The sequence below is a fragment of the Ixodes scapularis genome, unplaced genomic scaffold, assembly GCF_016920785.2.
Source record: "Ixodes scapularis isolate PalLabHiFi unplaced genomic scaffold, ASM1692078v2 PGA_scaffold1__304_contigs__length_218370807, whole genome shotgun sequence".
NCBI lineage: Eukaryota > Metazoa > Arthropoda > Arachnida > Ixodida > Ixodidae > Ixodes > Ixodes scapularis.
The window spans coordinates 142,512,604-142,539,224 of NW_024609846.1; the positions used below are offsets into that span (position 1 = coordinate 142,512,604).

General features: G+C 47.6%; 2 protein-coding genes across 2 annotated transcripts; both read left to right on the plus strand.

The window, feature by feature from the left end:
* The first annotated feature begins 4,299 nt into the window (after nt 1-4,299).
* LOC115318406 lies at nt 4,300-13,839 on the plus strand. Its single transcript, XM_029978128.4, has 5 exons — nt 4,300-4,413; nt 4,558-4,715; nt 5,523-5,596; nt 6,902-6,976; nt 13,712-13,839. Exons 1-5 carry the CDS (start codon nt 4,300-4,302, stop codon nt 13,837-13,839), a joined length of 549 nt encoding a protein of 182 aa, XP_029833988.2.
* An 11,489-nt stretch (nt 13,840-25,328) lies between these two features.
* Nucleotides 25,329-26,498, plus strand: LOC115316157. Its single transcript, XM_029975491.3, has one exon. The coding sequence runs from the start codon at nt 25,368-25,370 to the stop codon at nt 26,496-26,498; it is 1,131 nt and encodes a 376-aa protein (XP_029831351.3). The 5' UTR covers nt 25,329-25,367.
* The last annotated feature ends 123 nt before the right edge of the window (nt 26,499-26,621 follow it).

A 26,621-nucleotide genomic window follows, 5' to 3' on the forward strand; every position in this document is an offset into this window, starting at 1 on the left:
CAATGATGAGGCTGCCACATGTCTGCTCTCACGCCTCGCAGACGAAGTCAGACAGCTGATGATACAAGACAAAGCGAAATTAAGACGCTAGGTTTGCGTGGGTGTTGGGCTGAACAGCCAAGCCAATCCAGTAGTATTGTTCGCGGCTTAGAGCGTTCCGTGGCATCCGCATGAATTGAGTGCCCCGACGTACGAATTAGGTTAAAATATTTTTAATATTTATTTTTGACGCGTCCAAAGTGCTGCGCCACTTTATAAAATATATTTCTTATTGTATTTTTTTCAAGATCTATGGCTAGCAGCGGTACTGCACTGACTAAATTTTTTATCACCAGCGAAAACACTAGACGCCTGTTGAGGCTGATTAACTTCCCGTTGTATAAATATACACACGGTACGATTAACGTTGCCTTTATCTGACCGCAGATGCCTTGCATAAAAAGCGTCAAGGCTTGAAAATGAGAAATCCTCTCTCTGCTCCTTTGGTCTATGGACAAATTTTACACAATTGCAAACATGGCATCCCAGCTGGTTTTCGATGTGTATAACCACCAGCATGAGCGTGAAGGTAATTTTGACAGGGTTGCAAATTTAAGCGCTTGTCTGTATACAAGCAGTTATAATGGCCGTTATGAGCCCTGTAAGCAATTATGTATACTGATTCGGATGATTAAATCGCGCTTACCGTGTGCTGGTGAAACCTTACAATTCACTTTTTTGCATGCAGTTTTGTTGCTACTCTGCCGTAGAGGGGTTGTAGTTCATAGAATGGTATAGGCACGACCGTGCACAATTACAAAAATCCTCAATTTGCGCGAGCGCCAGTGTACGTAATGTTCTTCCCAAGCCTTCACTCTCGCGCCCATGCCTTCGGGGGGATCGATGGCCGAGCATGTCAGCGCACCGAAGCTGGGAGCACGTGCAGCAAAAGCTCGTGCTGCAGCATCCAGGGATCCCGGGTTCTATCCCCGCCCCTGCCCGTTTCGATCTGGATGAGCATTGTACCGATGTGCGGTCGTGTATCCCTACTGTGTGATGCACGTTAAAGACACCAGGCTAGGAGTCGTGCTGCACTGGCCAGATTTCTCATCTACAGCTGAGACACAAGACGCCAATTGAGGCTGACTAATTTGCGGTTGGATAAACATGCCCACAACACAGTTATAAGGTATTTATTTACCATTGATACCCGTCACGAAATGAATTAAATATACCTCTTTCATGCTGTACTTCATTTTTACAACTACAATAAAAGGACGATGTTGAAATTCGGAAGTGCCCTTGCAATACAATTTGCAAAAATAATTAAGTTTTGTTTGTTTATCTCTTGAGAATCATCCGAGCGAATGAATCTAAACGTAATTTGAAAAGTGATAAGAGAAGCAATTGTTTTTAATACGATTATTTAAGAAAAGAAAATATTCTATTGAAGGCAAAGTTACTTTTCATTGTAACGTATTACATTTTTTAAGTAAGGGGCGCATGTCTGATAGCTGCTAAGACGCTGTGCTTTCTTGCCTCTCGAACGTATATGGTGTGAGTCATTGCGCTGATTTCGGGTTAGGCGTGATTAATCGGTTGGAAGGTTTTTTACTAAATAAAGCTGGAATTGGTATTTATATGAACTGCGTTATTACTTTCAGTCCAAAGATTCTTTATGTCTGTAAAGCATTTTTAGATGACGAACGTAAACATATATTCAAGGTAGCGTGCAAATTGTTTTAATGTAGAATATTTTGTAGCATGCAGTGCCAGGTATTGTAGCATTATTTTCAAATGTACGAATTGATATAATATCAAGAGTACTTAAAATCAGAGTATTAGAACAGTCTGCGCATTAACAGAAGATGCGGATCGGGGACACGTTTTCTAATATTTTGTTTAAAATAATAAAACTCTAGCTACTTATGATGTTTTGCCTTATCTTTATAAACTATTATTAGTTTAAATCTAACAACTCTAGTTTTTCGTTCAGGGGCAAGATACAACTACATAAGAAGGGTTACTTGTGCAGACATCTAGGCACCGTTTGTTATAACAAACATAGCCCAACAGCTCGTTATGCTCCCTATGAAGCATAGAGCGCTAGTATCTAGTCAAAGGACGTGTACAAATGATTGATTTATTAAAGAAAAATAACGATGTTATAAAACTTACTTTACAGAGGCCCTTTAATAGTTAGTTTAATTTTGAAAAATATAATTAAGACTGCAATTTCAAATGGCTATCGACACTCTACGTGCCCTCAAGATAATACATACAAAATTTTAAAAAAATCCGGGTAAAAACGCAGACGAACTGGTGCACATCCATAATGAGAAACCTTATTAAGACTAGGAACAGAAGGGACAAGGGTTGTCCTGTGCCTGTCCTCTGTGTTTTATTCTTTCAATTTTATGTAGACAAGGGCAACACCGTCACTTCTATGAGGCTGTATTCTCCTTGTCCTTTCTGTTCCAGTTTTCCACTTTTCTCATATTGAAAATACATACAAATTTTATTATGATTGGAGGAGTATAAGTACCAAAAACTGATTGCACAAACCGTGAAGACAACCCAAAGTTGCAAAACAAGAAAAATGAGCAGAAAGTAAAAAAAAAAGTGTAATCTACAAATATCATCTGCAATCACATTAAACATGGCCAGAACATAGATAGGTTGTTAACGAAATAATCAGAGCCAATTCGCCCGTTTCGCACTGTATGGTGTGACCTCTCTGGGCCCTCTTGTACCGTGTGCCGTCAGACAATAGCTACATTAGCTGTTCCTCCCTCGTCAGCATTTCGGTCTTCATGAGGTTTTGGAAAGCAGTTTTAACGGCACCGGCATGAAGTTCTTGCAAGGGGAGATCTTGTGGGGCATTGAAGCTAGCAGTCTAAGAATGGCGCAGAAGCGCAGAATTTAACGGCTTTCAAGTTGACGGCAGGACTCGTGCGAGTTTCCGCCGTCATATATCTTCGATTTCCACTTATACGTCTCCATCTGATGCGGCACGTTTCGAAGAAAATGTTGAAAGAAAGAACTCTATCGGGGCACTCTTTATTTTCGATGTAGTTTGAGGGACGATGAAAGTTTCTCACGTTTCACAGCCGACTCCCGAACGCATACGTAGAGAACTTGCACTGGTGACAAGAGGGGGCAGATAGCACTGCTCACAAGCATCGTCAGCGCGCCGATGTCACACATCACTGAACTCGAAGAGCCATTAGAGAGTTTGGGTAGATCTGTCTGATGACTCTGATAACGATACCCGATACACCGCGCCGCCCTTGCGCATGCATCGTATCGTATCGTATCGTTATCGGGCATCGTTATCGGGAAATCGGATCGATCAATTAAAACTTTCTATAGTCCCGTGTTTGGTATTTGTTTTCGAAGGAAGCGATCATCCTCGTAGCGGATTATTAATGGCGTCGAAACAGTCGCCGTTACCGTGGTTAGGCTTAGCAGGTCGCGGGAAACGTACCTCCGCTGACGTTCTCTGCTTGCGTGTGCGCCGCCTTTTTTGAAACTGAAGTTTGCTTAGGTAGATCCATATGCGAAATTTGTGCTTTTTCGTGTTGTCTATCGCAAATCGAATCGGAGATACGTAGGAGACATTGCAGCCCAGGGAAACAGCCTCTCGAAGATGGCGCATATTCGCGTAAACTTGGTAATTCTTCACGCACAGCGGATCAGTAAGACACGTTTTTTTTCTTTTTAACTTGAGGTGGAAATATTATTTTGATTTTTTTTTTTGCTTATAAAATTAGGCTATCCAAGAACAATTGAAGCAAGCAAAAACGAAAATGAAGGATTTCCAATGTAAACTTGATTTTTCGACCCGCAACTCCCATAACTAAATAAGCTTATATTTTGCGTCAGTATATAAAACATAAGAAATACAGTGACTCGACATTGCATTGCACAATCCAGCTGCAAGCCCGTAACATTTTTATAGACATTTTTCAACTACGCATGTGGCAGCTAGCCTGGCTATTATTTTCTGATACGTTTCGAAACCCCATCATTTTTACTCACTCACGTGCCTACCGTTTTGAAAATACAAATAAAATCATTAGGAGTTTCTCATGGAACATAATAACTGCACCAACTTACTTCTTTATTTTTGATTTATAATGACAAACTAAATCAAGAAACAAAAATGCATTTACCCCCATTCGCCGAGCAGTTGTTTTCCAGATAAAGCTTTGGCACACTTTTTACTCCGTCTATAAAATAGAGTGCTGTCGGCGCTTAAACTCAGACGACGCCAGCGGAGATTGTAATTGGGCAGCAGAATATTAACAATCCTGGAAAATGTTTGCTTTCTTGTTTTCAGTAGCGGTTGTGGTGGGTGTTCACTATACCTTTGCAAGCACGTCATACCCGGATGAAAACCCAGCGCTTCAAGAGTATCAAAATGAAGCTGCGGTAAGCTGGAGGAGCTAGAGATGAAGGAGAAAGAGTAGTTATGTCCTTCCATGTCTATAATTAACTTATGTCATGCGTCAACCAACAATGCTTATTTCAAAACGGACCCCACAGGGCTCACGAGTCGTCTTCGTTTCTGTGCAGGCCTTTCCGCTTGAAGAGCAATGGTACATGATGTACAGGAACTATGAGTCAGATCCCTTTTTTGGTGACAAAGCTAAATGCGTAAGTATAACCGAGACGAAGCCAGGTGAAAACGGCGCTTACCCCGTGGTTCTTCGGTACAATCCAGACGTTTCTATGTGAGTAATGTTTATATTCAATGAACATGCTTTATCGCTAGTTTCCTTAGCTTAATCATGTCTTGCTTGCATGCTAATGATATGTTCGCGACACGTCGAGAACATCTTTCACTTTGGTGTTAGCTTATTTGTTGTACATCCTTTCATATCTCAAGACGTAAAAAGAAAGCACAACATGCGATAAATTAATAACACAGAAACCGAATAGACCGTCATTGCATGTTCCGTTGTGTAGGACAAGAGTCTCCGACCTGTTTGTCCAAGGGGCGGGATCAGTGATCTGTCGTAGTCTCGAGAGCCGGCGAAAAAACAAAAGAGAAAATAAAAACAAAGAAGAAGGAAATAAATAAACCTCGATACGCATTCAAACGCTAAAATCCATGTTAGCGTAAGTATTAAAATGCCTTAAGGTGGATAAATACATATACTTAAATTTCATATTTAGCTCAATATGAGATTACACAATGATTCTGAACAAGAAAAATCACCAGACCTAAATCAAAGGGCATTGGAACTTTTCTACATTCGCAGAGTGCAGAAGACTAATGCAAGTTATAAAACTAATGCTTACAATGCAACAGTTGTGACAGAGGACACTAAGCAAAATGTATATGATAACGCAAAGGAATTTTAACATGTTACGCAGACATGAAGCAAGGGACTAAGAATAATGGCTGGTGATGACAGTGTCCAATGCAAAGTATGGCGAGACGGACTGCGTTACGATGCAGTTGCAAACATAAATGGCTTTGGCTTAGCATGCGTACATTTCACATTGTTCCTTACCATAGGGTACTTTCATTCTAGCGATCTAACGGCGACATTCAGCTCATCCCCAGGATATACTGTTAAAAACATCGTGATTCATCATAATCAAGATCGTGAGTATCGAGTTAAAAAGTCCGAGGACACCTAAGCACTTCTTATGAGTTGTGAATGCGAAAGCATGCATGTCGTTTTTCCGCTCCCTTAGTTCGTTTGCGGAGTAGCGGCGCGGACGGCCACGTTTCGCTACTGTCGAGGTAGCGGCCGACGGCCGAGCGCGCGCTCTCGTAAAGTGGCCGCGCCGCGCTGAGCCCGGCCGAGCAGCCTCTCCAAAGTTTGCCCGAGAAAGCTCTGCAGCCCCTTACCGGCGGCCGGGCTGCTGCGTGCGCTGCGCTGCGCTGCCATGGAGAGGGCTTCTCTGGTGGCGTCCCTTGGAACTACGCAGTGCGAGAAACAATGGGAGCATCGTTCCTTGATGACGCGCGCCAACCAATGAGAGCTATCCTTCAGGTCACGGCTTCACTTCGCTCCATTGGGACAGTGAAGTTTAAGTGCCATTTGGCGCGGCTTCGAAGCTGATGACGTCGGTTCGCTCTATGGGACCAGTTAATTCTTTTTCATTAAAAGCTACGTACAGTAAGGATTGAACCTACATGTTAAAGCTTCTAGTGTTTAGTGAAATGTTTTATTTTGTTAAGACTATATACTCACTGTGGTGTTAAAGACCATACATGAAAACCGGCTCCACAATGTCGCCAGTTGTCATAATTACAAAGTCAAAGAGCCCCTTTTCTTCGTGTAAAAATGAATCGGCTCTTTACTGAACGTTTTCCGTTAATATATCTTCAATCTCACCTCCTCAAAAACCAAAGTACCTTAGTAAGGATTGACGATAAAACTTTAATCCCACTCTCATGCACGTGGAACTTTCCACTCTATATCAAGAAATTGCACCGTGAGCATAACAATATCAAATTGTAGATATCTCCATCTCTCTTTCACTCTCTCTCCCCCATTCTCTCTCTCTCTCTCTATATATATATATATATATATATATTAAGGTTTAGCAACCATTCCGTCAACGTGCGTTAATTTCTTAACAATAGATATAATGTGATGAAAGATTTAACGTAGCTACTCATTGAAGAGCCAAAACACAGACGTTGCAAAATCACTGACAGTTTACATCCACACGTCTTGTTTTGTGATTTGTCCTTCGTCATTCTCGCCGAATTATAATGCAACCTGACTGGCCATGGAACGACAATAAGATGCCTAGACTTCACACACCATGTGTTTTTGTTGTTGTTGCTGTTATGAACTATAACAAACATTCATTTTTATTAATTTTTAACTGTCGAATTGAATAGAATGACTCTATGATGGGTGTCTTCTGACGAAAAACTTTTTTTTTTGCACAGAAAATGTTACGATTGCGTCCAGAACAGCCTACAAGGACGTCAAAAAGTGTGATGTCCTGCGAATGCCTCAAGCAGGTGACAAGATTTTACAACTTTGAAACTTAGGACACGGCCGGACTGGAAGCGCGAGAGCGCGTGCTTCCAGTGCGGCCGTGCTTAGGATTACTGACATTATTTATCAATATAGTACGTACAGTCAGAAGCAAAGTGAATAGAAGCGAGCCGCCGAGCGTTTTTTTTTTTCTGGAGGGGCGCTAGCTTTGCAGCAGTCGGTACAATCGGTTGGTCACGTAATGGCGCGTTCACACTGGAAGCGGATCCGCGTTCGCGAAGCGGATCCGCGCGTTCTCAACCGCAAAGCGGCTAGGATCGAGCGGATGGAGCGCGTTTTTGCCAACCGCTTCGAGACCGATTTCTCCCAACCGCTTTCACGAACCGCAAAGCGGCAACCAATCACAACGCGACGCTGACGTGACGTCAGTGACTTTCAAAACAAGATGGCACCTGTCGCTGGTGAGGCGTTTAAGGCGCTGTAGTCCTAGCGCTGTAGTCTTAGCTTTCGACAAATCAACGGAGAAACTTGATGTTCACGTCCGTCACTTGAATCCGCCGCAAAAAGAATTGACTCGTAATTTTAACGGGCTTCACACCGGTGATTTGGTTTGGGTAAGAGTTTGTTGATTATTCCGGGTGCCACAGCTCAAGCTCGCTGCCTTGTTCTGCCTGTAGAACGTCGGAACCCACCCCTGATGGACCGAAATGTGAACTATTGAAAGCTTTCGACACTGTGCATGACCACCACGAAGCCCGATAGAGACGTCGTGAGCTCGATTGCGTAGCCAACGCACTACCGCGGTGGGGGCAGGGTACCCGCGCTAGCTCGACCTGTAACGTTTACTACTAATAGAATAAATAAAGGGGACCTACTCAAGGAATAAAGTGTACGTACCAGACAATGCAGAGGTAATCCATACGACGTTTATTTGAGCTTAATGTCAAACAAACAGTAGACTCGATCGACGAGCGAATGACGAGAGGAGAGTCCGCCACCAACGAAGCCACGACCGGCTAGCACCGAACACATTCCCCCGCACCACGGTCCACCCCACCGCTCACTACTTTGAAAATGATAAGAACGATCGAACAACAACGAGGGGGCAAAACTGGCCCTCTATCCCGAAAGCAAGGTCAGCTATTCATGCGGGAAGGGTCCACTTCGAAGAAAAGGTCGGGGGCATCCTGTTCTGAGTCAGCAAGGCGCGCCTAGCTGGGCTTTGCTTGTGGGCGAAGTCGAGAGAATCACAGGCGAGTTTGGCGGGACCATGCTTCTTTTTTCGCTGCCTGAACTCGTGATGCGTGCGAACATCCACGAGAAAAATATTCCGAGTGCCAAAATAGCAGAAGTTGGACTTAGGATCTTGAATTAAAGTGGATTTTGGATTGTAAAACAGGGTTGCCAAACGCAAGTCTCAAAAGATCACGCGTAATCGCCGAGAAACCGCCAACCGGCTCTCGGTGAGTCTGAACGGGGTCGCTCGCGAACCGCATCCGCAACCGCTTCGCGAACGCGGATCCGCTTCCAGTGTGAATGCGCCATAAAACGGCGGGTCCACCGCAGTCTGTTAGGTTAAATGCGGTAGCACTTTAAATAAAAATCTGCGGACACCTTATGTTTATTAGCTTGTCTTTAATTTATGCTGCGCTATGCATTACACCACTAATTTGCAAAGAGTAAAAATGAGCCGTTTAGAATATTGCATTTTTTAATACAGCGTGCTTACTTTACACGTAGCACTTTGAGCGTATTCATCATAACGTTTCTTTCTCAACGAAAACGTAACATATACGCATAAAAACGACACCAACAATAACAACAGCATTTTTGAGGGGGTGTCTGTTTGTTATTGGGGAGGAGGACAGACCGTGACGCCCCAAGCGGTTAACCTAACAACTACACGGATGGGGACAACAAATACAATGACGCAGCGTTCGGCCGACATAACCGAACGCGGCGTCAGCGCTCGGCTGGAGTTCGTGTTCTCCGGCGAAGGGGAGGAGGGGCTCTTTTGTTTCCACTCGGCCTGCATGAACAATGCAGCATGCACGATCCCAGCTCATCAAAAAAGCCGAAGTGGGTCAAGCTCGCATTCTCTGAGGATAGATCCGGCACTTAACGTCGCTTCGTCGATTGTTAGTATTTTTTACATTAAACTGCACCCCGCGCTCTATTGTAGAAGATGACATGGCCATGCCCATAAGGCCTGTCGGCATGTGCACAGGCCTTGTGTTGAGTAAACACCAAGCGTGGGGAAAACAAACGGGTCAGAGCGCCCCCTATAGTTCGATCTCCTGCCCAATTGGACATGATATCCATCTTCGGGGGTTACAGCGCTCCTCCCGCGCACTAAGGCATTGCGACGTGACCAAGTGCTTGTGCCTAAAGTTTTACTTGCGCCAACACCGGCCAGGCTAGCGCCCCGCCGAAAAACAAATGCACGGTCACGCGCTCCAGTTGAGACTAATTGTAAACCGTACGTGCGGTATTTGTTTCTCTGTATAAAGTACTATATACATTGAACTGTAGTGACCGACAGCTTGAGAGAAGCGGGGCTGGCTAATTACTTCCACACTTCTCGTGATTGGTCCTCTGACGTCCCTATCGGACCATCTTATTGGTTGCCGAGTAAGGCTCGGGGATAGCCCCCGCCCGGTTGTTCTTATGCAGTCCGTGTAACAATGAATACTCGCCATCCAGGCTCTTCCGTATTCTCTAATAAAGTTGCGTGAGCAGCTTACTCAGTATACTTACTTGGTTTCATCTTAAAGGGAAACTAAAGCCGTTCTGTATTTGAGAAAATAAACCACTTAAATTGTGCTTATTTGGCCTCCAGGATCACGAATATCGAAATGATACTGCAGAGTGGTACGCCAAGCAACCACAGCAGCGCTTTCAAAAAAGCGCCCAAGCACCTCCTTACCGTCGCGTTCGGTGCGAGAAGGGAATCGTGATGCATTACAGAGGAATTTTAACGTTCCCGCGCTTTCCGGAAGCCTAACACGAGCAGTCAAAAGTGCTGCGCGTGTTCCCTCACAAGCGTCAAGTGCGAGGCAGCTGAAGCGTCTGGGTCTGACGTCATACCCAGCGGTTGGCGTTTTTAATGTTTCGGTTTTTCTCGCGTCTATTGATACGCTCGTGATGTTCAAATTCACAGGAGAAAAATGGGGCTAGAATTCTCCTTTAAATCGTTGTTCTTTTTTCAAGAGCCTCTTCGTTTTCTTTTTAAGCCCAGACGCAGCCGACGGTATACTTAGTTACAGGTTAAGGAAAGTTTTCGAGGGAAAGAAAGGGGCTCAGGAAGAGGAAGCAGACGGAAGGCTGGAGAGAGGAGGATACTTTCTTTCTCCTCTCCAGTATTTTGTTTGATTCCTCCTCCCCGGCACTCCTTTTCTTCGAATACTTTTCTTAACCGGTAACTGACTCTACGAGCTGATAGAATCAACCAAGCAGCATGAAAAGCGCAAGTCACTGGATCTTTTTTATTTATCATGGGTCCGGCGATGCTAGAGCACGTACATAAGCAGGACGAACACCACGATAATGCGCTTTTGACGTTGTCTGTTCATCCCATTAGCTCATAAGGCTGCGTCTCAACTTGAGGTGACACCAAGTGAACACCAACACAGTGCTTACAAACACGCTCGCTTTGCCCACACCCGGTGTGGGCACTGCGCGTGCGCGGAAACCAAATTCGAAAGGAGTGAAGCGTTTGGGCATGCGCAATACCGACAGCAGCGCCACCTCACTGGCGTGACGTCAGCGACTCGATTTGGTTTATGTATTCGGCAGAATTGAAAAAAAAAAAAAAAAAGATCATGATGTATCTGCTACAGCTAGTCGCTCCTTTCATATATATAGGGTGGTCCAAGTCACCAGGCTCGATCTAACATGGACCGTAAAAATCGACGCCTGCACGTAGCAATCTAAATTTTTCGTCAAAGGTGTATTTCACAGGTCGGTATTTTCTGGTAAAATTACAAAGCGTAGTTCTATTTCTGTAAAAAATAAGGCCAAGAAACTTGCCAAGGTCTACGGCGGGCAGCGACGCAGACGACAGGGGTTCAGTAGCGGGGTGTGTTTGGCGTTCGTACTGATAGATGGCGTCGGGAGCAGCGTCCGAAGGTGCAGCCACTGATCTCTATGACGATTGGTGGATCGCGTTTGCCCGCTCCGCAACTGCGGTCACTTGCGGCCATCTTTTTGGTAGAGTTATATTACCTCTATACTCCGCGACAACTTTTCTTGGCTATGCAGTGGAAGGTACGTCCCGCGTCCCCTCTCCCATTTTGAGTGTACGCAGGCTCTCCTCCTCTCCCAGGAAAGCCTGCGTACACTCAAAATGGGAGAGGGGACGCGGGACGTACCTTTTACTGCATTGCCAAGAAAAGTTGTCGCCGAGTATACACCAACTCATCTCTGTGACGTCACGGAGCGGTGGTGGCGCGTCGGTCGCACTTCCGGTCTAGGGCTGTGGGCAGAAGTCCCCATGCCAGACGTGTATTCCTGCGTTGTTTTCAAGGGAACCAGACAAAAACCTGCCTTCTCGTCAAAACGTCGGGACTGGGGCCGTACCAAAAGAGTCGAGAAATGTTTGAAAGTCACTTTTCACGTGCTCGGTTCGTCCGAGAATCTGGATATGTGCCGTGAAAAGGGAAAAGCAGACGCCGTCGGACAACGATTGCTTGGGCGGGAAGCACTTTGGGTTGAATTCACGGATACTTGTGGTCATCAGATTTATTTGTTTTGTTCCAACATGAACGCCGGAAGACCATCAAGTTGTGCGGACCGCCTGCGGACTACGTTCAGTGCGTCTTCAAGTTCAAACGGCCGCCTGATCGTTCGAACTGTCGTCTGCTCTTTCAAACATTTCTGCTTGTCGTCTGCTCTCTTAGACGACGTCGGCCCGTAGACCAAATGTGGGCCCGGTACTTGCTGTAAAAAGTAAATGCAGGTCTCAAAAGACTTAAGTTTGAAGGTTGGTAAGCAGGCTCGATGTAAAAAGTAAATACAAGGAGATGTTGATCATTGTTCCCAGTGACCATCACTGACTTTCTATGCCTGATTGACTTGGTCCGATTCTGCTTGCGATTTTCAGTATCGACGTTGACCATCTCAGCTACGGTTCACGCTTTTGCAGCCCGAGCGTCGTCGCGACTGAAAATTGCGAGCGAAATCTCATCATGCGAATCAGGTTTTAGCGTACATACTGCGGCGTCCACGCGGAATGAATCGCCACATGTCACATTATTCACGCGAAGTTTCGCGGTGTAGCCAGCCTCGGTAATTTCGCTGACGCCGCTCGAGTAGTCAGAGATCGCCAGGAAGACGTAGAATCAACAATTCTAACGCGAAAAAGAGCAGGGGGACTCACACCGACGGCGACAACATCGCATTTCAATGGTTTGTTTATGGGCGACGGCGAGCTTCTTGCCCACACCCCCATCGCGCATGCGCGGCGCCGGTGGCGTCCGCTAGGGGCGCTCCGGTTTGTTTGTAAACACGAGTTGGTGTATAGCCAATGTACAGCTGCTGCAGCCACTATCATCCATCCATGGCAGACAGCGTTGTGGAAGTTGTGGTGGCAGGCTGCCATCAAAATAGCGTGGGTGATATTTCGTGCTTGATTGAAATTGTTTGACGAAACATATTTTTGAAATCCGGCGTGAACGGTAGCCCGATCTTCGAGGACCTGGTGAAAGTTTCACGAAATCGCAGCACCGGGGAAAAGCAGCACAGCACGGATCGGATGTCGCATCGAAAGAAGCATCGTAAGCAGACGCCGGTACGGAGTCTGCTTTCGATGCGAGCTGCGCTGCTTTTCCCCCGGTGCTGCGCTTTCGTAGAACTTTCGCCGGGTTTTCAAAGATGAGGTTACCGTTCACGCCGGGTTTCAAGAATCTGCTTCGTCGAACAACTTTAATCAAGCACGAAATATCACCCATGGTAGAGTGTACTAGATCTACGGCTATTTTATGGCAGCCTGCCGCCATTGCGCTGTCCGCCATATTACTATGATCGCTGCAGATAATATAACCCTACCAAAAAGATGGCTGACCGTGGCCGCATTCCCGTCCATAGGCGGAACTGGTCAAACGCGATCCAGCAAATAGACATAAAGATCAGTGGGTGCAGCCGACCAGCGAAAGGAAGCAGACGACACGCAGACGAAATCCCTTTGCAGAAAAAGCGCCGTCGTTATGCAGACGCGTTTTTTAATTTAAGTTTTGCGTTTATTGTCCGCATTTATTTTTTAACCGAAGTTACATTTCAAAAAGATTATGTTCATTTTAATAAACCACGGTGGTCGCGAGCCGTCGCGATAAGGGGGTAGCGCCATCTATCAATACGAACGCCAAACACACCCCGCTACTGAACCCTTGTCGTCTGCGTCGCTGCCCGCCGTAGACCCTGGTAAACTTCGTGGACTTATTTTTTACAGAAGGAGAGCTACGCTTTCTACTTCTACAAGAAAAAACCGACCTGTGAAATACATCTTTGACGAAAGGCTTAGATTGCTACATGCAGGCGTCGATTTTTACGGTCTATTTTAGATTGAGCCTGGTGACTTGGACCACCCTGTACAATTAACAATTCCTTCGTTTTTTTTTATTTTGCAAGCTTGGCGTGGTTTTGTGTCATAAAACTTTTTCTAAGTGTCGTAATAATTTGTTGCCGTGCCAAAGCTGAAGGCGGGACAGCCACCTATCTGACATCCGTTCACTAACTGATCTAACTTTGAACTCTGCATGCAGGTGGGGCATGCGTCCTCCTCGTTCCGAAGAGTCAACTCGGAAGTGTTGACAAGTGCTGTGATTTCATCTTTGACCTCCTCTGCGGTGCCACCCCCAAGTTCAACATCTACGACAGCAGCTGCTCGTAGAGGCCTCAATGGAGCCTCTTAGTATTGCTGCGTCTTAGTTACGGTTACATTGAGCGCTCGTTAAACGTAGATGTAGGCCTACGGGCTGCTTAGGGGCACCCCCAAACGTTATGCCGTATAAATAAATAGGACTAGTAGACCGTGGCGGGTGGCTGCACCTCAACCCAGTTGCACACTTTGACACTGCTAAATAAATAAAACCCTAAAAGAACACTAAGTTTTTCTCGTTGTAATTCGTTCACGTCATTTAAAAGGAGCGGATTTGCGGCGAAACTTGAGTAGATGCATAGAGAAAGAAATACGGCTAATTTTCTTTCTGGAAATAGCTGCCACGGGGGCTCGTATATAAATACCCAGATACATCAAGCTTGTATTTTTATATGCTCGTCGCTGACTTGAGAAACCGATGGTTTAAGATGATACGATAATGCAGAAAATTTATGCGACTAAGCTTGATTGCTCTCTTTCACATAAGATCTCGAAAGTTGTCTCCCTTCAACTTTGTTCTATGCACCTTTCGTGTGTGTTCGTGATCAAACTTGGGGTTGCATCGCTTGGCGTCGTCGTCTTAGTATGGAAGATGGTATAAGAACGACATGTAGTGCTCCCAATGGGAGAACTATGACCAGTAAATAAGTCACACTCGAGAGTAACGCCATCTAAGCTCGGGCCTATGGAAGTGGTAACGCTTTACGTTTCGCTGCTACTCTACAATTACGGAGCCAGATGCGAACGCCGACGGTTACCGGCCACCGCAGGCTTCCGTGAGGCATACCATGCGTGTCCTCTTTGGCCATTGCCCAATCAGGCCCCGCCTCAACCGCCCGGAAGAAGACCACACAACGCCAGGTTCGAAGGGCTTTACTGCCTTACGAGCAGGAGGTAGCGCTTTGACCTAGACTCCTAGAGCACAGCCTCCTTTATAAAAAAGTATCCCGTTAAATCGAGAAAAAAAACGTGGCCACTGTAAAGCGGAAAGGAGATCGGGAATAGAGCGCGCGGAGGGAATCTCGGGCAACGCCAAACAATACACCAGAGGTAAAAACCGGACATAGGGACGCGCTTCTTTCTCTTTTTTTTTTTTTTTTGAGGAAGGAGGCAATTTTTATTTTTCTGAAGCGGCGCTAGCGGCTAGTCTGTTTTCTTTTTTATCCGTTGCGGTTTGTTGGTGATTCGCAGAGAGGCCACCGCGCGAATTTTTGGAGCTGGCTGAGGCGTCGCCTTAGAGTTCCTGTATATAGCTACCTACGGTAGCAGAGTTGAGCATTCAGCCTCGGCGGGTGGCCGTATTGCCGGCTTTCCTGCAGGCCCTGGATGCTTTGCTCCTCACGTGACTAAATTTGGCAAATAGCGGCGCCGCGCGCGCTACCGCGCATGGAAAACAGGAGAGGAGGAAAAGGAGGCAGAAAGGAGGGGAACATACGCCGGGACGCGAGAAACGTCGGTGGAGCGACCATAAATGTGGCTTTCTTGCACGGCGCCGGATGCTTTGCTCCTCACGTGATGGATCTCGGCGAATAGCGGCGTGGCGGCGCGGTGTAAACAAATGAGCAACTCTGCTCCCCCTTCGGGGGAGCATATCGAGGAACTCTACGTCACCCCAGAAGTGGCTCTTTGATACTATATCGCTAACCGTTCTGCGCTGCTCCTCGGCTTTTTTCGACGTCGGGGCGCTCAATGACTTCGTCGTGGGAAAACGACCCTTTTCAAAATTCAGTCCCATCTGGTGGCTCAGGTAGCAGTTTCCCTTTTACCCTACCAATGGCGGTAATCGACCTGCAGTCCGCAGTATTTTGCCATGCACCGTCAATTTTGCTAGTCAACAGCAGTCGAGAATGTCTGTTTCTACTTTACAATTCTTTCTGAATCTCTCAGTTTCATTGGCGACAAGTATACACTCGGGAAGAACGAAGCACCGACCTACATTGACGCCGTGATAAACTTTTATAGATCCAGGTGCTTTAGAGCCAATAATGGGCCACCAACAGATTGACTGGACCAAGGTAGAAATGAGCGCTTACGCAACCCTTGTATTGAATTCTTGCGTCGCACCGTACGAACGTCTCGAATGTATTTGCAACTTTCAGCGATGGTGGTACCGAAGTATGAGAATCGCGCTCCAGCGCCTGGATGATTGGCTTCACAATAAAGTTGCTTGCCTACACCTTCCTGACGTGAAAATAAAAAAAAAAGTAAGGCTCTATTACTGCTCGTATATAGCAAAACTAGAATTCCTTACGCATCGCAGATCCACCCTCGTACGGCTGTTCTACGACGACCGTTCGGATGACAAGGGGGGATCGGTGGCCGACTGGGCTAGCGCACACCAGCTCGGAGCACGTGGAGCGAAAGCTCGCGCTGCAGAATCCAGGGATCCTGGGCTCAATCCCTTTGACACGGGAATGATTTCTTGATTTTCCTAACCACCCAAGGAACAAGCCAAGTGAGTACTCTCACAGAGAGGACGTATTTTCTTCGTGTCTTCGACCCCCTTTTGAGAACGGCAAGCGAGCTGAAAGCTAAGCCTAGGGACGGTCTTGGCGCGGCATTGGCGGCAAGGCCTCACCGAGCCCCGCGGCCTCGGCGCCGACCCAAACTGTACTCGTTCAACTTCCCGAAGCCTACCCTGACCAAGGAATCGTACACAACTGTTATGTACATTTAATTACATTGAAGCTATGTACATATATACAGGTCAGGTTCGGGACACTAGATGATGGACTGGCGGTTCGATCAGCGGTCCGAACTGCACAAGCACGAGCACTCACCAACCTTGTCACTCGTCGTCTTCTTCCATTGACGCGAAGGTACGCTCGCAGTCGCGCCTAGCAGGCGCATATCCTACACTCCTCCCTACTAGACTAAGGCACATAGTCGTTAAGATAAGTAGGGCGGCGTGTTGCTCTTTGAGGTCTCGAAGAGTTGCTAGGGGAAACTGTTGTAGAACCAGCTGGTTGGACTGCTGGTGTGGCATCGGACCTAACGTCCGCTTCTTCGGAGACCGCTTCAGGTCAACTGAAGAGTTATCTTCCGAGTTTCCTGCAGAAGTTGTCGCTGGCCTTCTGCGCAACTGGTCAACATGGCGACGCCAAGATCGTCCATCTTCGGTTTCAATCCTATAGGATAGTGGACCGGTCACGGCTGTGACTACTCCAGGGGTCCACTTGGCACCGGACAAGTAATTTCTTGCATAAACGTTTTCACCTACTGTAAATAGTCGTTCCTTCTTCCCTTCCTGGAGAAACTTGTCCTCTTGTTTCCATGATGAATGGAACTGAGAATCGGGATGCAGGCGATCTAATGCTGTTTTCAGGCGTCGGTTCATCAATAGTTCCGCAGGACTCCTGCCCGTTGAGGAATGTGGCAGTGTATGTTGACGGAACACAAATCGCGCCAAATCGACGTTTACGTCGCCTGAATTTATGTGAGTGAGTGCCTCCTTGGTTTCTCTCACCATTCGTTCGGTCTGGCCATTCGATGAAGGGTGGTAAGGTGCCACTGCCACGTGTCGAATCTGGTTGCGGCTTGTAAATTCCTTGAATTCGGCCGAAACGAAGGCTGTGCCATTATCCCTGACAATGACGTCTGGCACTCCGTGTACGGCAAACAACATCCTCAGTTTCTGTACGACGGCTGAGGAAGACATAGAATTCATAATACATACATCGAGCCATTTCGAGAATGAATCGACCACGATCAGAAAGATCTTTCCCTTGAAAGGTCCTGCAAAGTCAATGTGTAGACGTGACCAGGGATGTTGCGTCGTCTCCCAGGGATGCACTGGTGCCCGTGGCATTGATGGTCTGTGTTCTTGGCATGTGGAGCAACTTGCAGCCTTTTCTTCAATGTCATGGGCGATGCCAGGCCACCAGACTGTACTCGCTAGTGCCTTCATCCTTACAATGCCTGAACGGCTGTGTGTAAGATGTCGAGTACAGTGGATTGTGCCACTTTGGGAATAAGAAGCCGGCTTCCCCAAATGATGCATCCCTTATAAGTTGATAGTTCATCTTTCCTAGTTGTATAGGGTTTGAACTGTTCGTGTTGCTTGTCATCTGGCCACCCATGCATGATCCAGCGCTGGACTCGCGCAAGCACGGAATCTTTTCTCATAGATGCTGCAATTTTTTCGGAGTTCCAAGGCTGTTCTGGAGCGGTCTCTAGCATCCATACGTCTGCGACTGGAGTGTCGTCCAGCTCTGTTGCAGGTATAGGCAGTCGACTGAGTGCATCAGCGTTTCCTATCTTGCTTCCCGGACGGTACTGCAGATCGTAGTGGTATGCGGCTAGCATTAGACTCCACCTGAGAACTCTTGGTGACACCATAGCTGGAATTTCCTTGTGCGGACTCAGCAATCCTAGCAGAGGCTAATGATCTGTGATTATGGTCACCGGGCGGCCATAGATGTACTGGTGAAACTTTTTGACACCATATATGATCGCCAGGGCCTCACGATCAGTTTGCGAGTAATTTCGCTCAGCTTTGCTTAGGGTTCTGGACCCGTCAGCTATTGGTGACTCTTGCCCAGAGTCGGCCACGTGACTCAAGACAGCTCCAAGACCGTAAGGCGAAGCATCGCAGGTCAATAATAAAGGCCTCCTGATATCGTAGTGAGACAGAACTGCTGTTGATTTGAGCAGTTCTTTCGCCTTGCGATAAGCCTCAGCTTCGAGAACGGTCCATGTCCAGCTCGCCCCCTTATCCAGCAGTCTGTACAACGGCTCCAAAATGTGAGCAGCTCCCTTGAGGAAACGATGGTAGAAGTTAAGCAAGCCCAGGAATGACTGTAGTTCCTGTTTGTTCTTGGGCTCTGGAGCTTCATGAATGGCCTTGACCTTGTCTTCAGTTGGTCGCACCCCGTCCTTGTCAATCCTGAATCCCAAAAACACGACTTGCATGGTGTTGAACGTACATTTTGCCTTGTTAAGGCGTAAACCGTCTTCCTTGAATCGCTGCAGCACAGCTCGCAGGCGTCTATCGTGCTGTTCTTTGGATTCTCCGCCGATGAGTATGTCATCTAAAAAAATTAGTACTCCTTCAATTCCGGCAAGTAACTCCTCCATATAACGCTGGAAGATCGCTACGGCGACGGATACTCCAAATGGAAGACGGTTAACCTTGAAAAGTCCCTTGTGCGTCGTGATGGTGAAAAGCTTTGCCGACTCATCATCGACGGTCAACTGCTGGTAGGCCTGTGCAAGGTCAAGCTGTGTAAAGCGACGGCAACCCGCTAAGTTGCTCAGGAGTTGCTCTGGCGTGGACAATGGGTAAGATTCCCACTTCACTGCCTTGTTTACGGTACTTTTATAGTCACCGCAAATCCGCAATTCACCACTCTTTTTCAGGATTGGAACTATCGGTGTAGCCCAATTTGAGTGTTTTACAGGTTCAAGGATTCCCTGCTGCACCAACTTTTCTAGTTCTTGCTCCACCTTCAGACGCATCGCATAGGGAACTTGCCTTGACTTGCAGAACTTAGGTGCAGCAGATCTGTCGACCTCCACACGGATGGGTGGTCCCCGACTCTTTCCCAGGCCAGCGTCGAAAATTTCCTTGAACTCCTCCAGGAATCCGCTACCCTCCTGGGTGTTCCTGAGTTGATGGACACCTGTGAGGCCGATTCCTAGATGCTTGAACCAGTTTCGTCCAAGAAGGCTTGCGTACTCTCCCTTGACCACCAGAAGTGGCAGAGTTGCCGACCTTTCTTTGTGTTTAACCTCCACGAGTACTCTTCCTAGGACGATAACAGGCTCCTTCGTATATGTGCGTAGCGCAACCGTAGATGGTTTCAGCCTCTGATTTGGAATATGAAGTCGTGCCATTGTTCTCCTGCTTATGAAAGAGAACATGCATCCTGAGTCAACCTCCATCGCTGTTGGCTGTCCGTCGATGTCGACGTCTACGAGGATAGCAGGTTCGTTGGACGAGAGGTTGTACAGCTCGTACATCTTGGTGGTATCGCCGTCTAACAGATCAGCTTGCGCCGTCCCCCGTCTTGCTCTTGGAGGACTTTTCTTAGCCGTCTTTTGAAGACAGGCTTTGACAATATGCCCTTTGCGGCCACAGAACAGGCATGTGGCGTTCTTGAAGTGGCAATCCTGAGGAGAGTGTGCCCCGTTGCATCGATAGCACACGGAAGTCGCTTGCTTGGTTTCAGGCTTCGCATGATGTTGTGCAGGCGGTGACGGTCCAGGTCCATCTTTAGCCACGCTGTGGATTTGACTGACGTCCTTAGGCGTAGTCCTAATCTCCACGGCATTGTTCTTCGCACATTCCGCTGCTATTGCCAACTTCTCCGCTTGAGCCAACGTAAGCTCGGCTTCGCTCAGCAGACGTCGTTGCAAGGCCTCATCTTTAACTCCACAGACAATCTGGTCGCGCAAACTGCTGTTGAGGGCGTCTCCGAAGTTGCAGGTAACTGCAATACGGCGTAAGTCCGCGATGAACGCAGCCATGGGTTCGTCGCTGTGCTGTGCCCGCTTATGAAACTTAAAGCGTTCCACGATTTCCGAGGGCTTTGGTGCAAAGTGATTTCCCAACTTCTTAATGATGTCAGCGTAGTCCGTCTCTGAAGGTGTCGTTGGCGCGCAGAGGGAATGCAGTATTGCATAGGTCTCGGCTCCGCAAACGCTGCAGAACACGGCTCGCTTCACCTTGGGTGTAGCGATCCCATGGGTTTCAAAGTGGAATTCCAGCCGTTGAAGGTATAATGGCCATGTCTCCGGCTTACCTGCCTGGAAAGCTTCAAATGTCAGCGATGTCCTTTCAACCATGATGAGTTGCCGGAGTCTCGCCCGCTTTTTCCGATTTCCTCGTCGCCAAATTTGTTATGTACATTTAATTACATTGAAGCTATGTACATATATACAGGTCAGGTTCGGGACAGTACATGATGGACTGGCGGTTCGATCAGCGGTCCGAACTGCACAAGCACGAGCACTCACCAACCTTGTCACTCGTCGTCTTCTTCCATTGACGCGAAGGTACGCTCGCAGTCGCGCCTAGCAGGCGCATATCTTACAACAACATTCCTGACGCTAACGAAGAAGCATCGGTGATTTTCGCCGAACACCGGTACATGAAACCGGCATTGCAGAGTGAGCCGACGGTTAAACAAAACCGCCGACGTGCAGCGGACACCACACCGGCAGCTGACGACCAAGAAGACGCCGCCTCGAAGAGATCGAGACGACCCAGCACGAGCAGCATTTGCACGAATCAGTCTGCATGTTCGGAACTAAGGACCGACAACATCATGGACACCGGCAATTCAAGAGCCGAAGAAGAAACCAACGACGCCGAGCATCCCATAAACTGGAAGACTGTGGTCTACGGTAGGCGCAAGAAACAAGAGGCGAGTAGAAATCTCTCAAGTTTTCTAGAAGCCGCGGCAGCTAACCCTCAACTGAAGCAAAAAAAAAGATTCTTTCAACGTTGTATATCGCTCGAAGGAACCTTACGATCTAGCGGGAATACCGGCAGCTGTGGTAGAAAGAAATTTCTACCCGAAGCTAGGCTTAAATACCAAAACATGCACGCCATCACAAAGACCATCGATTCGCTCCAATAAGGCGGCGAATACAATATCCGTCAAAGTATACGACAGAAACCTTGTGGCACCGCTACTGGCAATAACGTCCATCAGAGCCCCCGACAAGACTGTGGAGGTGGTGGCACACGAAACGATGCTTGAAAATACTTGCCGAGGTGTGGTCCACGAGACCGACCCGACGGAATCACCGCAAGAGCTTATTGAAACAATCGTCTGCAGAACACACGAAGTTTTGCACGCAAGACCTCTTGGAAGTCGTGGTTTAGCGCTCGTCACCTTCTCTGGAACAAGGCCACCACGGCAAGGTCTCTATCATGGGATGGTTAAAAGAGTAACTCTTTACATACCGATGACCATGGTGTGCCGAAGATGCCAAGGCCTGGGACACAAAGAAAATGTATGCACACGAAAAGCAAGGTGTCAAGACTGCGGGTGCATTACCATTAAAAACACGTATGCGAACGCAAGTACTGTGCCAACTGCCGCTCGTCCGCCCACATAGCAACAGATCCCAACTGCCCGGCACGCCTGAAAGCCAACAAGCTACTTCAAGCTAAAGCCATAGGAATGAAAAGCAATGGCAGCCAGGGGACAGGAGGAAAAGGCGGAGCCACAGCTGAGAGTCGAACCCCGGAAGTCACAATAACAGAATACCCTGAACTCGCAAATTCTACTCCAGGCAGAGGAAGAAGCAGGAGCGCGAGCCGCGCATCGCAGCAGCCGTCGGCTCGAGAAACATCAAGAAGCCTCTCGCACAAACCAAAGAAGGTGTCTCACAATCGGTCGACTTCAGTGCACCGCCGTAGCAGCAGCAGGAGGCCTGGCGACTACGCACATGCCCTACACCACCGAAACAAGAAGGGATACCACAGAGATGAAAACGACGAACTAAAATCATGGCAAGAGGAAATCCGAGCCATTGAAGCAGAGGCCAAATCAGGCAAGTCCATGATTCTTCAACTTGAAGCGGAACTTGCCAAGTACAAAAGGAAAGAAGAAGAAGACAATAAAAAGAGGGAAGCGAGAAAGGCAGTCATAACAAAACGCATTCAGGAAACTATGGAAGCGCGCAAGGCAGCCCGCGAAAAGAAAGAACAAGAACGCGACACCTCCAGGCAGGAGATTGTCTGCAGCGTACCAACAACAGAAGACGAACCCCAACCTTAACTTACCCCTACACAGAACGCAAGCCCAAGCGATTGGGAAACCGTCCTCCGACAGATACAGCTGATGCAACAGCAGATGCGAGAAACACAGCAGTTTCAACAATTCGTAATGCAGAAGCTAGGGATGAATACGACACTACCCCAACATGCCCACTAAAAGAACAAAAAAAAAGCACCTCTGAGAGTTCTACAATGGAACTGTCGCAGCCTCTCAAGAAGGAAAGCCGAACTACTTAAGAGAATTGAGGACTACAAGTTCGACATATTACTCTTGCAAGAAACACGCACTGATGAAATTGACCTCTCTGGCTACCACAAGATAGCAAACCCAGCAATAAAACGCGCCGTTCTTGCGGGGCGACCTAACAATGATGGGGAAAAGGAGGTGAAGGCTCAGGTTAATGTGTTTATCAGTCAAAAGTTAGCCTTCATTGTCATAAATACAGACAACTGGTGCACTGACTACCAAGAGGTGGTAGCAGTACGAGTCGCACTCCAGACCACTCAAAGAAGACTAACGATTGCATCTGCATACGCCTGTCCCTCGAAACCATATGATCACTCATGGCTTAATTATCTCAAGGATCAATATCCAGACGATTACCTCATCATAGGAGGGGATCTCAATGCCAGAATCGAGGACTGGGCTAATCTACAGCAAAACCGCAGGACCAAAGAACTTATGGAAGCAATAGAAGCCGGAGGTCTCGAACTCATCAACGATGTTACTAGACCAACGAGACACTCTCTAACTTGCTGTCAGTTAGACACCATAATCGACGTCACCCTGGCCACACCGACAACAGCTCGCAAGATAAGCTGGGATATGACGCAGGACGCATGGGGCAGCGACCACTTCCCCATCATTATGGACGTCGCCATTGGAGGCAATAATCTTAACCAAAAAAGGCCAACGAGAACAATAATCTGGGACAAATATAGGCAAAACCTCAAAGAACAAGGAGATGTCTTGGAACCATGTCAAATCACCGCACTACTCGCAACAGCTGCAAAGATTGCCACAGAAGTAAGGCAAGTCTATGAAGACACGCCAGAACCAGACTACCATCTCCTCGCATTATGGGACAAAAGAACCAGAGCCTTAGAAAAGTACCGACAATGGAAAGAGAAAAAACACCTAGACAAGGTCAACCGTTTAACGGAAGAAGCAAGCAAATACGCAGACAAATTATCCATCGACAGATGGCTAGGGTATTGCGAGTCCTTCGACGAGAAAACCAACCTTAGAGACGTGTGGAAGACATTCAACTCCATGTCAGGAAAAAAGAAAGGAGTCAGCCCTGTCCCGGTCATCGCACTCCTCTCCAATGAAAAAACGGAAGAAATTCTCAACAAATTGGGAGACATCTTCTTTCCACAACCCCCAACGAAACCGGAGGAAATCATTTACCACCCAACCCATTCGGGACCTGCACACAAGCCGGAAGACTTCCCCTTCACAGAGTGGGAACTCAGAGCGGCGATACAACAGTGCAGAAGCAAGAGTGCACCTGGAGAAGACGGAATTACAGTGCCCATGCTCAGAAACGCACCCCTGGCCACCCGTCTTGTTATCCTCAAATGGTTTAACGAAATCTGGGAAAGCGGGCAACTTCCCGAAGAATGGAAGGTGTCCCTGGTCACACCAATACCTAAACCAGGGAAGCCAGCAACTGACCCCAAAAACGTCCGACCTATTTCCTTGACCTCAATCATGGGAAAACTTATGGAAAGAATGGTACTCGCACGGATTCAGCACAACGCTGAAACCCTCGGCATCTTTCATCCAACGCAAACCGGATTTAGACCGAACTTGTGCATACAGGACAGTCTGCAGATGATATACACAGACGTCGTGGACATGCACCCAGGAAAAAAACAAATGCGAGTGATTGTATCTATCAATATAAAGAAGGCTTTCGATTCTGTCCCCCATCAATCAGTCATTGGCAAGATGGAGCAGCAAGACCTCACAGGTAAACAACTAGACTTTGTGAAATCATTTCTCTCGGGACGGGTCTACAAAATCCGAGCTGGATATGACAAAGAGTGTGGAGAAGGAACCCTTCAAGAAAATAACATTGGAGTTCCTCAGGGCGCAGTGTTGTCACCTACACTTTTCAACATCGTTATGGCACCACTCCTCTCGAAACTTTATAAAATACCCAACCCCAGGGCGACGATTTACGCAGATGATATCACGATCTGTACGCATCAAGGGCCTCCCGAAACCCAAGTTGTCGCCTTGCAGAAGGGACTCGACACCATTGAAGAATATCTTGCTGATGTGGGAATGTTCCCATCGCCAGAAAAAACTAAATATACCATCTACGGCCGCAATCAAGACAACAAAAACCTAGGTCTTACCTTTGCGGGAGACCCAGTCCAAAAAGCAGACTCCGTTAAAATCCTTGGAATTAACTTTGGTTACAAGCCAAGAATAAGCAAAGCTTGGCTGGCCGAGATCTCCAAGAAATGGAAACAAGGTATCAATCTCGTCCGAAGAATATCCACGAAAATGGGAGGAGCTGGGGAAAAAACAGCCAAAAAACTCGTGACTGCAGTGCTAGTATCCAAAATAGCCTATGCGGCGAGATTCTACCGGCTCACGAAAACCCATCTTTCCAGATTTAAAAGCATGATCAACGGAGCAAGAAAAGCCATCCTTGGGCTCCCACGCCACACTTCGGCAGAGGAAGTAAGCAAGTGCATCTTCCTCCCAGAACTCACAGACCTTAAGAACCAACAGAAGGAGGCTCAACTATCCCGTCTACAACATACAACCGAGGGAAGAAAAATTGCTAAGTACATGGGAATCGAGATACAAGAAGAGGCCCCCATATCGCCGAGCAAAGCGCCGTGGGAACTCATTGACGTAACTCACGGGTGCAAACCTCTCCCAAGAAACATGGACGCTGCGTGGCACAAGAAAAGACGAGAACACTACGCTCGCACGCACAAGAGGGAGCTGGCTAAGCTTGTTGAGGACGAAAAAAACATGATCGCCTATGTGGACGCCAGCATCTCCTCTATGGGTTGGGCAACAGCAGCCACATACATCCAAGGGAATGCGACCTGGACAGAGACTCAAGGTAACCCTCGAGGCCACCACACGCCGGGCTTCGCCGAACGGGAGGCGGTGTTGCAAGCCATCCGAGGGGCAGTACCCCATCTACAAGACGAACAACAGCTAATCGTCTATACCGACTCGCAAGACACCATCAGAGAACTTAAGAAATACAGGTCCTCTTCTAACCCCAGCATTGACGCTATCTTCGCCTTCGCGATCTCACTATACAGATCCAAGAAAATTCAAATTAATGTCAAGTGGACTCCCGGGCACGAAGGCATTTCGGGCAACGAGCTAGCCCATGAGGCTGCACAGCAGGCGATGAGGAATCTCACACAACCGTCCCTGTTGTCTCAGTCCTCTACGGCAGGCTCAACACCACAGCAACAAGACTCTCAGCTTCCCCCATACGATCCAAGGGAGGAACTCAGGTTAGCCCAGAAGACACGAAAACATCTTCTGGCAAGATCATGGACCCCAGAACAACATCCTCTCCCTAGGGAAGAATTCAAGAGGAAAGAATCGGTGATCCTCCGCCGCATACGCACAGGAGGAGCGGTCACACCCAGGTTCAGATACCAAATGGACCTGGCAAGACTTAAGAAACAACAACCCTACGCTGTCCCTCCCGACCCCAGATGCCAGCGGTGTCAAGCCGAGGAATCCATTCCCAGACTTAAACACATACTCTGGGAATGTGTGGCCCTCTCCACCCTCAGAACACTCATCTTCAGTAAGATGGCGAATGACGAAAGACCTTCAAAACTGCAGGACTGGACGCACCCAGCGGGCGACACCTCACGCAAGACCAGGATCCTCAGATCTCTCTTAGAGTATATTTCTGAGGGAGACCTGGGAAACTCCATCTAACACATTTAACCGAGGAGACGATGCCAAGCCTTGAGGCCACCGCGTCATGAAAACTTCGAGTCTCCAGAGATATATATTTTTTTCCTTAAATAAACGTATTCACCACCACCACCACCCCTGCCC

Bases quoted from the DNA above. Each gene is read 5' to 3' on its own strand.
- LOC115318406 (XM_029978128.4), top strand. From the start codon at position 4,300: ATGTTTGCTTTCTTGTTTTCAGTAGCGGTTGTGGTGGGTGTTCACTAT. The intron at 4,414-4,557 runs GTAAGCTGGAGG...GTTTCTGTGCAG, and splicing joins AGTATCAAAATGAAGCTGCG to GCCTTTCCGCTTGAAGAGCA. The intron at 6,977-13,711 runs GTGACAAGATTT...CTCTGCATGCAG, and splicing joins CCTGCGAATGCCTCAAGCAG to GTGGGGCATGCGTCCTCCTC.
- LOC115316157 (XM_029975491.3), top strand. From the start codon at position 25,368: ATGGGAATCGAGATACAAGAAGAGGCCCCCATATCGCCGAGCAAAGCG.